Below are 12,052 nucleotides of genomic sequence, written 5' to 3' on the forward strand. Positions count from 1 at the left end.
AAGCATCTAATTCTTTAGTAATTTTGAGAGGAAGACGGACACTGAATCATGATTTCATTTTATCATGTTTTGCTTTAAAAAGTTGCTGTCTGGCAGACGGTTCTCAATTTTCCTTGTTTAGCAAATGCATCAAAGAATAAACATTTATTATAGCATTTATTCTCTGTGATGTATTACTAAATGTATTATTAGCAACATTTAATCCTTTGCAAGTCGATTTGTATTTTGTGAATACAAAACAATGGCTTCCTGGAAGCCAGTAAATCAATACAATCAAATCTAGCAGTATGGTCTTTGACTTCTTTTCTGCTGTACAGTTGTTTTATTTGACGTCTTCAAAGATGTGTAAAAACAAAGTATAAAAACAAAAAGCTCTGCAGTGTAACTACTCATTTTGTTCTCTGTTAGTGCTTTGCTCTCCATCTCTGCTTGTAAAGTTTTTGATTAAAAGAGGTGCTGGAAGAAGAATATTGCTGCACCTGAGTGACAGATGTTTGTATGCTTTTGTTTTTTTGTGAAAATCAACAGATATAGATTTCTTTGAGTTCAGTTCCCTTTCATTTGTGTGGCATCTGTCTTATCCCCTGGGCCGTGATTCATAACAAAGCACAATCCTACGAAGCCACATCAGCAACATACTGTATTGATTCACTGTAGTTTCTTCAATGCCACATTTGGTCAAAAGAGCTAGAATGTTTCCATGAATAAACAAAGAGAATGTTGGTGTGTAAAAGCTCTATGTAAGTAACTGATGGGATCTTCAAGCTATTGCAATACGCTTAGCAAACTGTCCCTTTTATATAGTTGTCTTTGACATCAGGGGGTGGATGGCTCAAATCTCCAGCAGAGCAGATTTGTTTATAATTGTTTAAACGGACTCCTGCTTGCATTTTAATCTGCATATTACAAAACTGGTTCAGTCATCTGTCTTTATTCTTGGCAATTTAAGTAAGAACAGCCGCGTATCCTGTCGTCTCAAGACACTGTGGAACTCATTCATGCCTTTGTCCCTCCTTGGTTACGCTGTTGTAATGCACTTTTTATCTGAGTAACTCGGTCATCCTTGGAGTGTCTACTACAGCTTGAACAAAGTTCTGCTACCAGACTCCTAAATATGACTACGTGTATGCAAATATCCCTCCTGCTTTTGTTTCATTCGATCAGTACATTTTAGAATTGATTTTTTAAAATGACATTCACGCAAGACCTCGGCGTGGAAGAGCTGCAACCTGCAGTATTTTGCTGCAGCCTTAGAGTAGTAGAAGCCAGTTGAAGACACACTAGCAACAATAGAAGAAGCAATGACAACAAGACATAACAAAATGGATCAAGGTCTTTCAGCTGTCTGTCTTTTTTTAAACCTATATTCTGGATTTTATACAGAAAACATTATTAAATTAAGTTAGTATCCCTTTAATGCTTGTACAGAGCATCAAATGTACAGTATATTACTACATAATGTACTTAACTTTTAGTATACTTTTATCAGTTTACTGTTTGTTGTGTATTGTATTAGAATGTATTGAGTGCTGCGCTGACTGAGGGGTTATAACGTCAGCTGTCCTGCAGAGCAGTTATGACCCCGACACTATTGTAGTTTATGAGGTCAGGAGCTTTACAGCGTGTTCTGAAAATAATCTGCCACACCACAGCTGTTTTGATCAACACGCTGCAGTGAGAGGTCTGACAGACAGACAAAGAAAATAGATCCAGAGAGAGAGAGAGAGAGAGAGCAAGCAAATTGCATAATGTTCTCAGTGTCTTCCAGCTCTCCAGTGTTCCAGTCACATCCCCGACCAATTAGAAGCCTTACGTAAAGATAAGGACGCCCTTTATTTTGAAAGGTCGGCTGTGAGAACAAAAGGATTTTTTGAAGTGTATATATACTCAATTTACATCACACGCACTAATGCACACACACACACCGACATGCATACTTTACGTCTTTGTACTGTTATTAATGCCCTGCGGCTCTCTCTCCAAATTGAATCTAATCAAGCGAAATGCTGCGAGGGTCCTCGGGAGAAAGAGCAGGTCTGACGGTGACCGCTTACAATAAAATCCCTGACATTTTGAAACAAGGCTTGCTCTACCTCTGAGCTGTAATTGCATACGACAACAACTAATATGTGTCTGCAGTGTAATATGCATGTGCATGTATGCAGGAATGTGTGTGTTTATACATCTGTTGGCTTAGTGGCATCTACCTTCGCATACAGGCTCTCTCTCTGTGTGTGATTGTGTGCCTGTTGAATGAATGGTTTTAATAATTTCTTTTGAAGTGGTCGTCATATTGGAGTTTAGTGGAACTAATTACGCTGATTGTCGGGAATGCAGCTGCTGTTGATATGAACGGTGTCCTTCCTGCCCTGTTTCTGCTGCACGTTTTAGCCTCCAGCTTGATACCAAAGAGGGAACATTTATTTTTCTATCTCTGCCTGTTTTGTCTTTAGAGTGGCAAGGTGAAAAGCTTGCTAGTTAGCCACCCCTGAAATATTAACTTACCAGCAGAAATTCCCATGAATGTCAAGCCAAGGGCTTTGTAAAAGCAGACAGCACAGTGAATAATTCATGTAGAAATTGTGTTTCAAACTGCCTGACTCTGCTTCATCAACCGTTTGAACCGTGTAGTCGGCTTTGTAAGCTGGAAAAATATTAGCACTCTACTTTCAAACAACACTCTCTGAGAGCAAATGAGTCTACAATATGTGACATTGACTGGAGCTTTAGGGAACAATGCACATGCATAATTTGTCTATGTATTATGATTTGGCCAATTTCCCGTCATTGTGCAGTACTGTATTGTGTTGTATCACCTCTGCTGAGGTCATGTTATTATCATATAATCACCATAGTGGAAGATAAGAAACAACACACCTATGAGAGCTTTGGACCAGATACACCTTATTTTACTATATTGTATTTTGTTATATAAAATACCTGCAGGTTTTCTTAGTCTTCTATTATATTAAACCGAATGCTTTTGGACTGTTGGTCTGACAAAACAAGACGTCTTTGGGAAATTGTTACATGATTTCTATTTCCTGATATTTAATTGACTGAGCAATTAATCAATTAATCGAGAAAGTAGTTGACAGATTAATTGATTATGAAAATAGCCATACACTGCAGACCTATTTTATATTATTTTAAATATCTCTTTGTGGATGATGCTACATGTCATGTCATTTCCCTTCTGTGTTTATGGTGGGTAATATTTAATCCTGTTTTATGGCAGGAGTGTTAAACAGTAAAGGCAGACAAGACTAATGAGACTTAGTTTAACATAGAGCTCCTGAAACGTAACACAAGGGAGACACTATGTCCAATATCATTTAAAAAAATTGGAAAATGTCTCTTCTAAATATTTGAATTGGCTCATTAAAGTATTTATTCTCCTAACGTGTCTTATTCAACCAGTTCCATCTACTGCGGGATAAAACATAATAATTGAGCATGTAGTTATTTATTTATTACTATCTTTGTGTTACTGCGTGTGGGAGGTAGATGTTCTGTTTCAGTTAATAAATCTCATTTTAATCAGCATCAGTAACATGTGGCCTTAACAGCTAACTCTGTTACTTGTATAATATCCACATATAGACAATATTGAGAGAGATGTTTAAGAGCCTACATTTATTGACATTTATAGTCTGCTGGTTCTGTATTTGTGATAGAAGTATAATGCCAGGATAAATGTCATGAACAGATATTGTTAATGAATACAAACGAGACGGTCTTGGTATTTCATGCTATTGTTGATGTCTCCAGAAGCACATTTTGCCCTGAAGACACACACAGACTGTGAAGACACAGAAAATAATACCAGCGTCACTGTCACAGCTGGTAAAAAAACATTACAGAGCACTTAGTTCTCTGGAACTCATCAAATCCTGTTAATGTATTTGGTAGGTGTTACTGGTGGTTTGATATTAACAGTTTGATTTGTCTATCAACATTTCTTCCTGTTTTTTATGAGAGTTCATGACGTCAGCTCAGTTTGTACTTCCTGTCCAGAGGTTTCTTTGCCAGTTAGTCAGTCAGTCTCAGGTAATTATGCCTCAGTCGGTCTTACATACTTCCATATGTCAGTTGAATATTAATTACACACACACATCAGAAGCAACACACCCAATGTGGTGGTAAAGGGAGGTTTCCCTACCACGTAAGTAAAACAATGAGCCTTGTTATCAACCAATAAATGACTACACCAGAGGCCATAGATCTTAAAGCAAGATGGAAAGCTGTAATTATTAATACGAACTTGCCAATCAAAATATCAAGCATCTAAATCTGTTTTTGTATCATTCCTCTTGTCACTCTATCAGCGATGCATGACAAGCATTTCAAACATGCAGCCCAACAACATAACTATTTGTACAGTTCACATGAAAGGGTGCCATGTCAGTCTGGTGAAATGTATTATTACCGCGAGGAAAGGGTGTGAAACCGTTTAAAGTCACAGCGTTACAGCAAATTTAATTGCTCAAAGCAATATGTACTGTGCATGAAAAGTTTCTTTGTTGTTGGAATTGTTAATTACATTTTTTCATACTTACCTACTTGAGATTTATGTGGTCTACTTAGCCAACGTGACAGTGCAAAAAAAAAATACTCAAACATTACAGGCAACCTTGAAATTTAAGGCCAATAGTGAGGAGTAAAGAGGATCATTTTAACAGCTCAGTAGATGTGCCAGAATATAATAGTAGCCAAAGAATGATCTATGTGAGAAAATAAAGTCATAGAATCTGAAGAGAAATAGTGGAGTGAATGTGTCATGTAAAATTGAATGCTGCCATTCTCTACAAATCTTAGAGGAGCACTTGTATAAATAACAAAAAGTTCTCTATTTCCCTGCAAACATTTCTTTTATTTAATGTTTATGTCTGTATTTTGTGTGTTTTTCAGGCCAGGAGGAGGACGGGCGGAAGGTGTTGGTCCTCAGTTACCCACAGTATTGCCGGTTCCGCTCAGTTTTGGCGCGGCTCAGAGAGCAGCCGTCCTCTCTGCTCATAGACCACACGGTGCTAGCGTTGGGCGGCATCGCCGCGTTGGGCGGTAGCACGAGGATCCTGTACTGCCGGGACACCTTCGAACATCCGGCCCTGCTGCAGAACGAGAGCATCTGTGACGAGTTTGGTGAGTTTGGCAGCTGGCGATTTTGATTGTAGCCTTTGGATAGTTATCATATTAGCTCATCTGCAATGCCAACAGCCATTACAGGGGCAGTTTATGGCGTTTGGAGTGTTGCACATTGAGCCCATGAAACATCAAACTACTCATGTCCTGAGATCTGGACGTAAGCACGCACTTAAAACTCATTCTCACAGCACGGTTCATCTCAAACTTTCAATTATGTCATTTTGGTTAGCGTGACTATTTGTTGAAGTCTGCTTTTTGTGGAAAATGGAAAGTGTTTGCTCTTCTTGGGCCAAGCAATTTGACAACAGAAAATGTACTTGATCCCATTTTAAATTCTACTTTGTGTAATGGCTGGCTATCAAAATGAAGACCATCAAAGGGCAAAGAAAACTGCCATTCGAGTCTCAAAGCCAAATACAGCACAGACTGTCCTGTGATAAACATGTAAACAACAAACAGCATTTCATGAACTGAGATAAACAGCCCTGTTTGCAGTTTTCTGTCAATGCAATGAGCACCCGTATCATTTTACACATCACAGTCTGTTCACAGGTCTCGGGGAGTACTATGTACGGCACATGAGCAAAAAGTTGTATGAATCCTTTAGTGGCTCCAGAAGGAGTTGTGAAAAATCAGATAAATTGCCTTAGGTGAAGTCACTTGAGTCAGCATCAGTTATGTGTACGACATGTACTAGAAGTTTGACATGTACTAGACGTTTGAAAATGAAAAAACCTGGAGGGTATGGAATTAAAAAGAAGTGAGCTCACCAGACTGCAGCTAGCGTATTGAGGCTACATCAGCCGCTACTAGCACAACAAACCTTAATCTCCAACAGAGCTGTTTGTGGTCAACTTGCTTTGTGGGTAATGTAGGCGTAGGCGAATAAAAATACCATAACTGGTTGTGCTGTATACATTGTTCTACTTTTCTTTGTCTGTTGTGAGTCAGTGTTATAGGAGTGCAAAGCTAAAGCGACGGTGTATTCTTTTAAATGGTGTATTTAGCTAATAAGTAAAATGATTTTTCTATTTCATAAAGGAACACGTAGTCCTTCAGTTTTAAAAAACAAATCACTAAATTTGTAGATGCATGTTTTATAGTACTCTATGATATCTGTCACTTGGTTTGCCTTGGAATGAAATACATGCAACACAGACTAAAGAGAGATGAAAAGAAATTGGTATTCCTATATTTGTTGTTTATTACTCTCTATGAGGACGTCCATGCTTCATTTTTCATCGCTGTAATTTGGATTTGTGTGCAGATCTAAGTTTATGTGCTGTGGTCTTATTTCACTGGTCAAACATTTGTTTCTTATAACTTTTCAATTTTTCCTTTTTGGTCTTTCATTGACCAAATTAATGAAAGCCATTTAACTGAACAAGCTTTTAAATGTTTATTTTAGTTAATTAAGACATTTTTCTTTATGTTTACGAACACAAGTGACCGCCATTCAAACACCCTCATAAGTCACACCGAAGGAAAACATGTTGTGGTTCCAGTGAGGAATTCTGAAGTGCTTGAACATGTCTATTGGCCTTTCACCGTGCTTTCCCTACCGCTCATGAATCCACACATTTTATTAACCCCGAGCTGAGCTAAAACAAAGGAGTAATGTGATTCATCTCTCTTTATATTTCCTCTGCTCGGTAGCACAGCGGAGCTCAGCGGGCTCTTGTGCAGCATCAATTTGACATTCACAGTAACGGCTCCTCTGGTCAAAAGTCATTGTTTTTCTTTTCCTGTAAATTTGCCAGTAGGTAATTGCATTTTAAGAGAGCAGCAGAGGTGAGACCAGAAGGGAAAACGGTTTTAGGCATTGGAAAATAAGTTATGAATAGTAACGCTAACATCCTGTGGCTGCTATTGCTCATTCACTTGGCTGAATAATGCCATTCCTCTGTGAGCCACATTTAAGCTAAAGGTTTATTTTCAGAACCTAAGGGAGTTCTTTTTTTCTTTTTTTTTGACTAAGGCAACCAGATTTCTAATGTTATTCACATAAAGGTTTACTAGGTCTGGAGCAGGTTTTTATTTCCGCTTGAATGGCTGCTAGGTGATTTGTTTGAAAAACAGCAGAGGTAAGTAATTTCCACCACTCTGCCAAGTGAACTAAGGCCTCAAGGGCGTCTTCCATATTAGGCACAAACACACACATGAATGTTTGCACATATGTGCTTAGAAACATGCACAACTGCTGAGCAAAGTTCTCCTGCCATTTACAAGCTGCATATAAAAAAATCAGCTATAAACGCCATATTAAATCCACTTTTATTAGGATAAATACCAGCACTGTGGACGCATAAGAAGCAATACTGTGCGGCTTTGAAATATTAAAAAAGTTAAAATCAATCTGGGGAACAATTTTAGCACTTTCTTCTATGCTTCTTTCGATGCTAATTCTGACCTTTTAGATTCAGCCAAATCTGCTGTGGCAGCTCTAATAGCCGTCCGTCTTGTCTAGGCTAATTCATAGAAGTGTGTCAGGGTACCTCAGGGGGTAGAGAAGGCTCAGGGAGAAAAAAAAAAATTGCTATGGCAGGAATTCAGCAAGCCTGTTGGTACAGTATTGTGTGAAATGTAGCCATCAGATGAAAGCCTGCTGGTGAAATACAGTCTATTTTTGATAGTCTGGTTATGGTTTCAACACAGCACTGCAGTAGGTCCACATACAGATTATTATATTAACAGCAGCATATTTTTATTCGAGCATGTGCGGTGTGTGCTCGCTCTGATGTATTTTTTGGAGGTGAGTAGTGAAACATCAACATTCTCCGGCTCCTGTGTACATAATGGCTTTGATATCTTCAGTATTTGTTCTCACTTTACTGGATGATGTAAAGTCGTCCCTGGTATGACAATTCATGTGTTTTTCGTCCACGTCGACGCCGTGCTTTTAAACCGGCTCGAGCTAAACTGCGGTTGCGTCAGTTACCAGATCTTAAGTCCTGTGATCCATATTCATGTTCAGCGTCCCCTGTCACCCCTGCAGCTGCTGCCCTCACGGGGAATGACACAGTTTTTGTTTATAATTATCATGCATTCTCTGCCAGCGTGGATTGATTATACCCATGCTACTTCGTGTCCCCAATATAATTTCTTGCCAGCAGGAATTTTACCGCTGCACAATCGCAGAAGAGGAAGTGTAAATTGTACGGAAGACCTCGCTGGCATACAGTGCTTATTGTGTACTGAATGGAAAAACAAGCTCTTATACAAACCTAAGGATAAAGGACTTACATACTGTACTGCACTGTAATAATATTGGCACTACTGAGGCTCCTCTGCTGTGAGAAGAAGCCAGAAATAGTTTGAGTGGGCCAGGCCTTTGCCTCGCTGAATTACAGATGACAAGGTTCAAGGTCTTGTTATTAGCTGTCATGGTTCTGTCGAGTATTTCTCACAGTCATCTGGCATGGATACTAAAAAGCAATAACATAAACATTTGCAAGCTCAACCTAGAGGTGCTGTATATGATATATTTAAACAACAGCTACTCATTTGGGCGTCTGTTAAGGAAAATATTATGACCAACATATTATCCCATTTTCTCCTATTCTAAAGTTATTCTCCCAAACTGCTGACCTTCCTCTCCCCTCCCCTCCCCCACTCCTACAGAAACCTAACACTCCTTATGTGCACATTGCTTAAATCAACAGTATTTTGAAAGTTAGTGAGGCAATCAAGTTTGAGGCAAAGCAGTTGAGTGGAGCGCCCCCCCCCCCCCCCCCCCCCCCCTCTTCCTCTTGCTCTTTTTCATTTGTCCTATATTCCCCAGGTCTCTTACTTGGCACAGAAACCATATATTTCACGCTCAGCTCAGTGTGTTTTGTTTGAAATATCTCTCACTCCGTGCTGGTTTGATTTTTATTAAAAAGAAACATTTCCAATGCAATCCTTTTGGAATCCTTTTTTGTAATCCTCCAGGGTAGGAGGAGTACAAAAAAAACACAATTCATTGCTTCAGTATATTAACATTGTCCAGATGTACTGATCATAAACAGAATTATACAGTCTATTTTTGTAATGTGGTGCGTGTGTGCTAGTTTGGTACATCTGTGGCTTCTCTGTGTGTATTTACGAGGGTGTTTTCTACATGTCTGAGTCAGTTGCATCTGTGTTTGACAGGAAAAATAAAGATTTCCTGTTCAGTCACTCGTCCTCAAACTGAAACTGATACTGAAAAATACTTCACTGGAGTAACACTGAAAACCAGTAAACATGCTTAAATTCCAAAGCTGTACTTTGAGATACTATCTTTAAAAACATGCAGTCCTGCTAGCTTGATTGGGTTGGGTCACCAGATGAACATACAGTATGATGTCATTGTTTCCACAACTTGAACCACTTTCTCGCTCGCTCTTGAAACATGAAATCAGATTAGATGTGATATGCATAGGCCAGTATCGTCCCATGACAGCCCCGTCTGTTAATGTAATAGGCAAACTGCTTGCTAAGCTCGTGTTTTCCCATCTCCTCTGCAGATTTGTGTTAACCGCCAGCCCATGAATTTTTCATCGTCCATATGTCGATGGTATACAGAGGCCATAGAGGAGAAATTTAGAGGAGAAAAGAGCACACATTGTAGCTGTATAGTCTCATTTCACAATCAGGACGTGGACTATCTGCTAAAATGATGGTTTGACACAAAATGAAAGATGCACTAACTTAAAATGCTATGTGATGAGCATTAACACACTGTGAGCAGGATGTGTCTTATTTATTGCTCTAATATTCATGTTATGCGCAGGCTGAATTGATGCTACAGTGCTATTTCAACTAAAAGCATTTTTCTTCTATTAGCATCAGCAGCATTAGCACTCTTTGGCTGAATGAATGCACAGTCTTCCTGATCATTCCTCTTGTATCTTTAGCTCTACACATATTGCTTTGCATTGCTGCTTATCTATTTTTTGGCAAACAGCGCAGAGAGATATATAAGCATCTGGGTTTTAGGTGAGATTCTTTTTTAGAAGCCTGGACCTGTTATTTACAGTGCAAAGGTTTCTCAGTGAAGCAGCGCCGCTTGTCGAGGATAATTGACCAGTAGAGGAAGAAAGAGCATCCAGGTATACTCTTCGTTCAGTTACAGGATCATAACATGTCATCCTATTTCTGTCTTCGCCACTTTAACAGTTTCGGTTTTATTTCCTCACTAAAATCATTCTGAACAGCCTCCCCTGAATGTCCAGCTGTCAAAGTCTAGATGAGAGAAGTGAGGTGTTGATAAACTCAACAAAAACAATTAAATTATATATCGCCACACGCTCACAGCAATAAGCTCAAATACAGCAGTGGGTAATAATGCGATCTTTAATTGCCCTGGGTTTTGCCTCTCAGGCCACACACTCGTCTACATTGTGATATGCAGAGGATGTGCCTGCAGCCTGAGAGGGAGACCGCAGTCACTACTTTGAGCTGAGAATGTTTTGATTCAAATAATAAAATCAAACGATAATAAATAAAAGAAAAAAAGGCATTGCTTTTAATTATTATTTTTATGTAGTTCATATTTTTCTAAAAAAGATGCTAGAATTGAACAATCAAATATTAAATATTGATAAGACAGAAAAGGAAAGTCTTCTTTATGGTGTGGATTCCCATACAATAGCATGTGATGTTAAGTAGGGATTATGTATTAAAAACAGTAATTTGACACAGCATTTCTCTTTCATTATAGACTATATAGTTTTGAGGAAAGCAGGATATTACCAATGCCATGAAAATGTGGTATTTTCTATGTTTATAAAATCATGTAAAGTGCAGGAAATAACATTTACACAAATTTAGTTTAGTCTGAAAACCAAACCTATACGCTCTTGAATATTTATTTATATTGGAGATTTCCTCCCTTTTCAGGCAGACATTTCTTTTCATTTCACTTCAGTATGAAAATCTGTTTTCAGTAACATAACATCTATTTTATATAGGTGATCCAACACACTGAAACATTTAGTCAGCTTTTTATTGTCACCCTATCATCATATGTTATTGCAGCTGTGAGTGTTTTGAAATCTCTCCCTGTTGCTGCATTTGCAGAAACTCCGACATCCAAGTTTGAGAGTTATCTGCCAAGTAGGAACCGTTTCAGATGAAAGTAACAACTAAATTCACATTATCCTATTTGGTGTGTGGTTTTCTTCAGGGTATAATTTTCTGTCAACACATCGTAGTTAATGAATGCAGTGTTTTGTTTTTGGTGGGAAACTTTTAAACATTGGATGTCGGAGTGTCCTTAAACGCACCACCAAAGAGAGTTTTCAGACTTGTTCCTGCTTGCAACTCCGGTACCACAAGATGTTAACATTGACAGAAAATAATGACGGTGTTGAAATGTTGACTGTGAAGGATCATTCATCAAGCACTTTTCATATCTCTGCATGTTGATTTTCGTAGCAAATTAAAATGTCTCAAATGTAGGTATATGAATCAAAGAATTTATGTTGTAAAAGTGATTTGGTATGTGAACATATCTCCCTGAAAAGGCACAAAGTGATTAACCACTTTGACTTTGGCATGATGGTTACAAATAATTTGACAGGTCATTATCAGGCTTGGAGATATATAAAAAAAAAGAAAGAGTTGTGTAATTTAAAACTCTGATAAACTGCAGAGCATGTTACTAATTACTTTACACTTCAGCTGACCAGGCCGGCTTGACCTCATTCATAATGGCTTAGATGATTATTCCATTAATACACTTGTCAAATGTGGAAGAGCCACTGTTGGTGAGCATGTTTTAAATCAAGCAAGATTATGACTTACATGATAAAAAGGATACTGTGGGGTTGTAGCTGGTAAAGGCGACATATTGTGAGTCATATTTTCACAAAATCCCAGATGTGAGTTGTGATACAACTCCTGAATGTCCCTGATAAAAATTACAGAACAGCATGTTGCAACC

General features: G+C 38.4%; 1 protein-coding gene across 1 annotated transcript in view; it reads left to right on the forward strand.

The window, feature by feature from the left end:
- The window catches only part of arid5b (AT-rich interaction domain 5B), a gene marked incomplete at its 5' end in the record, with an annotated part of 72,317 nt that overhangs the window by 25,894 nt on the left and 34,371 nt on the right, over positions 1 to 12,052 (forward strand). The window contains one exon of the mRNA XM_079168516.1: positions 4,912 to 5,142. Within this exon, the coding sequence (XP_079024642.1) occupies positions 4,912 to 5,142 (231 nt within the window). The remainder of the gene's footprint in view (positions 1 to 4,911; positions 5,143 to 12,052) is intronic.

The sequence above is a fragment of the Pholis gunnellus genome (assembly GCF_910591455.1).
Source record: "Pholis gunnellus genome assembly, chromosome: 11".
In the NCBI taxonomy this organism is placed as follows: domain Eukaryota; kingdom Metazoa; phylum Chordata; class Actinopteri; order Perciformes; family Pholidae; genus Pholis; species Pholis gunnellus.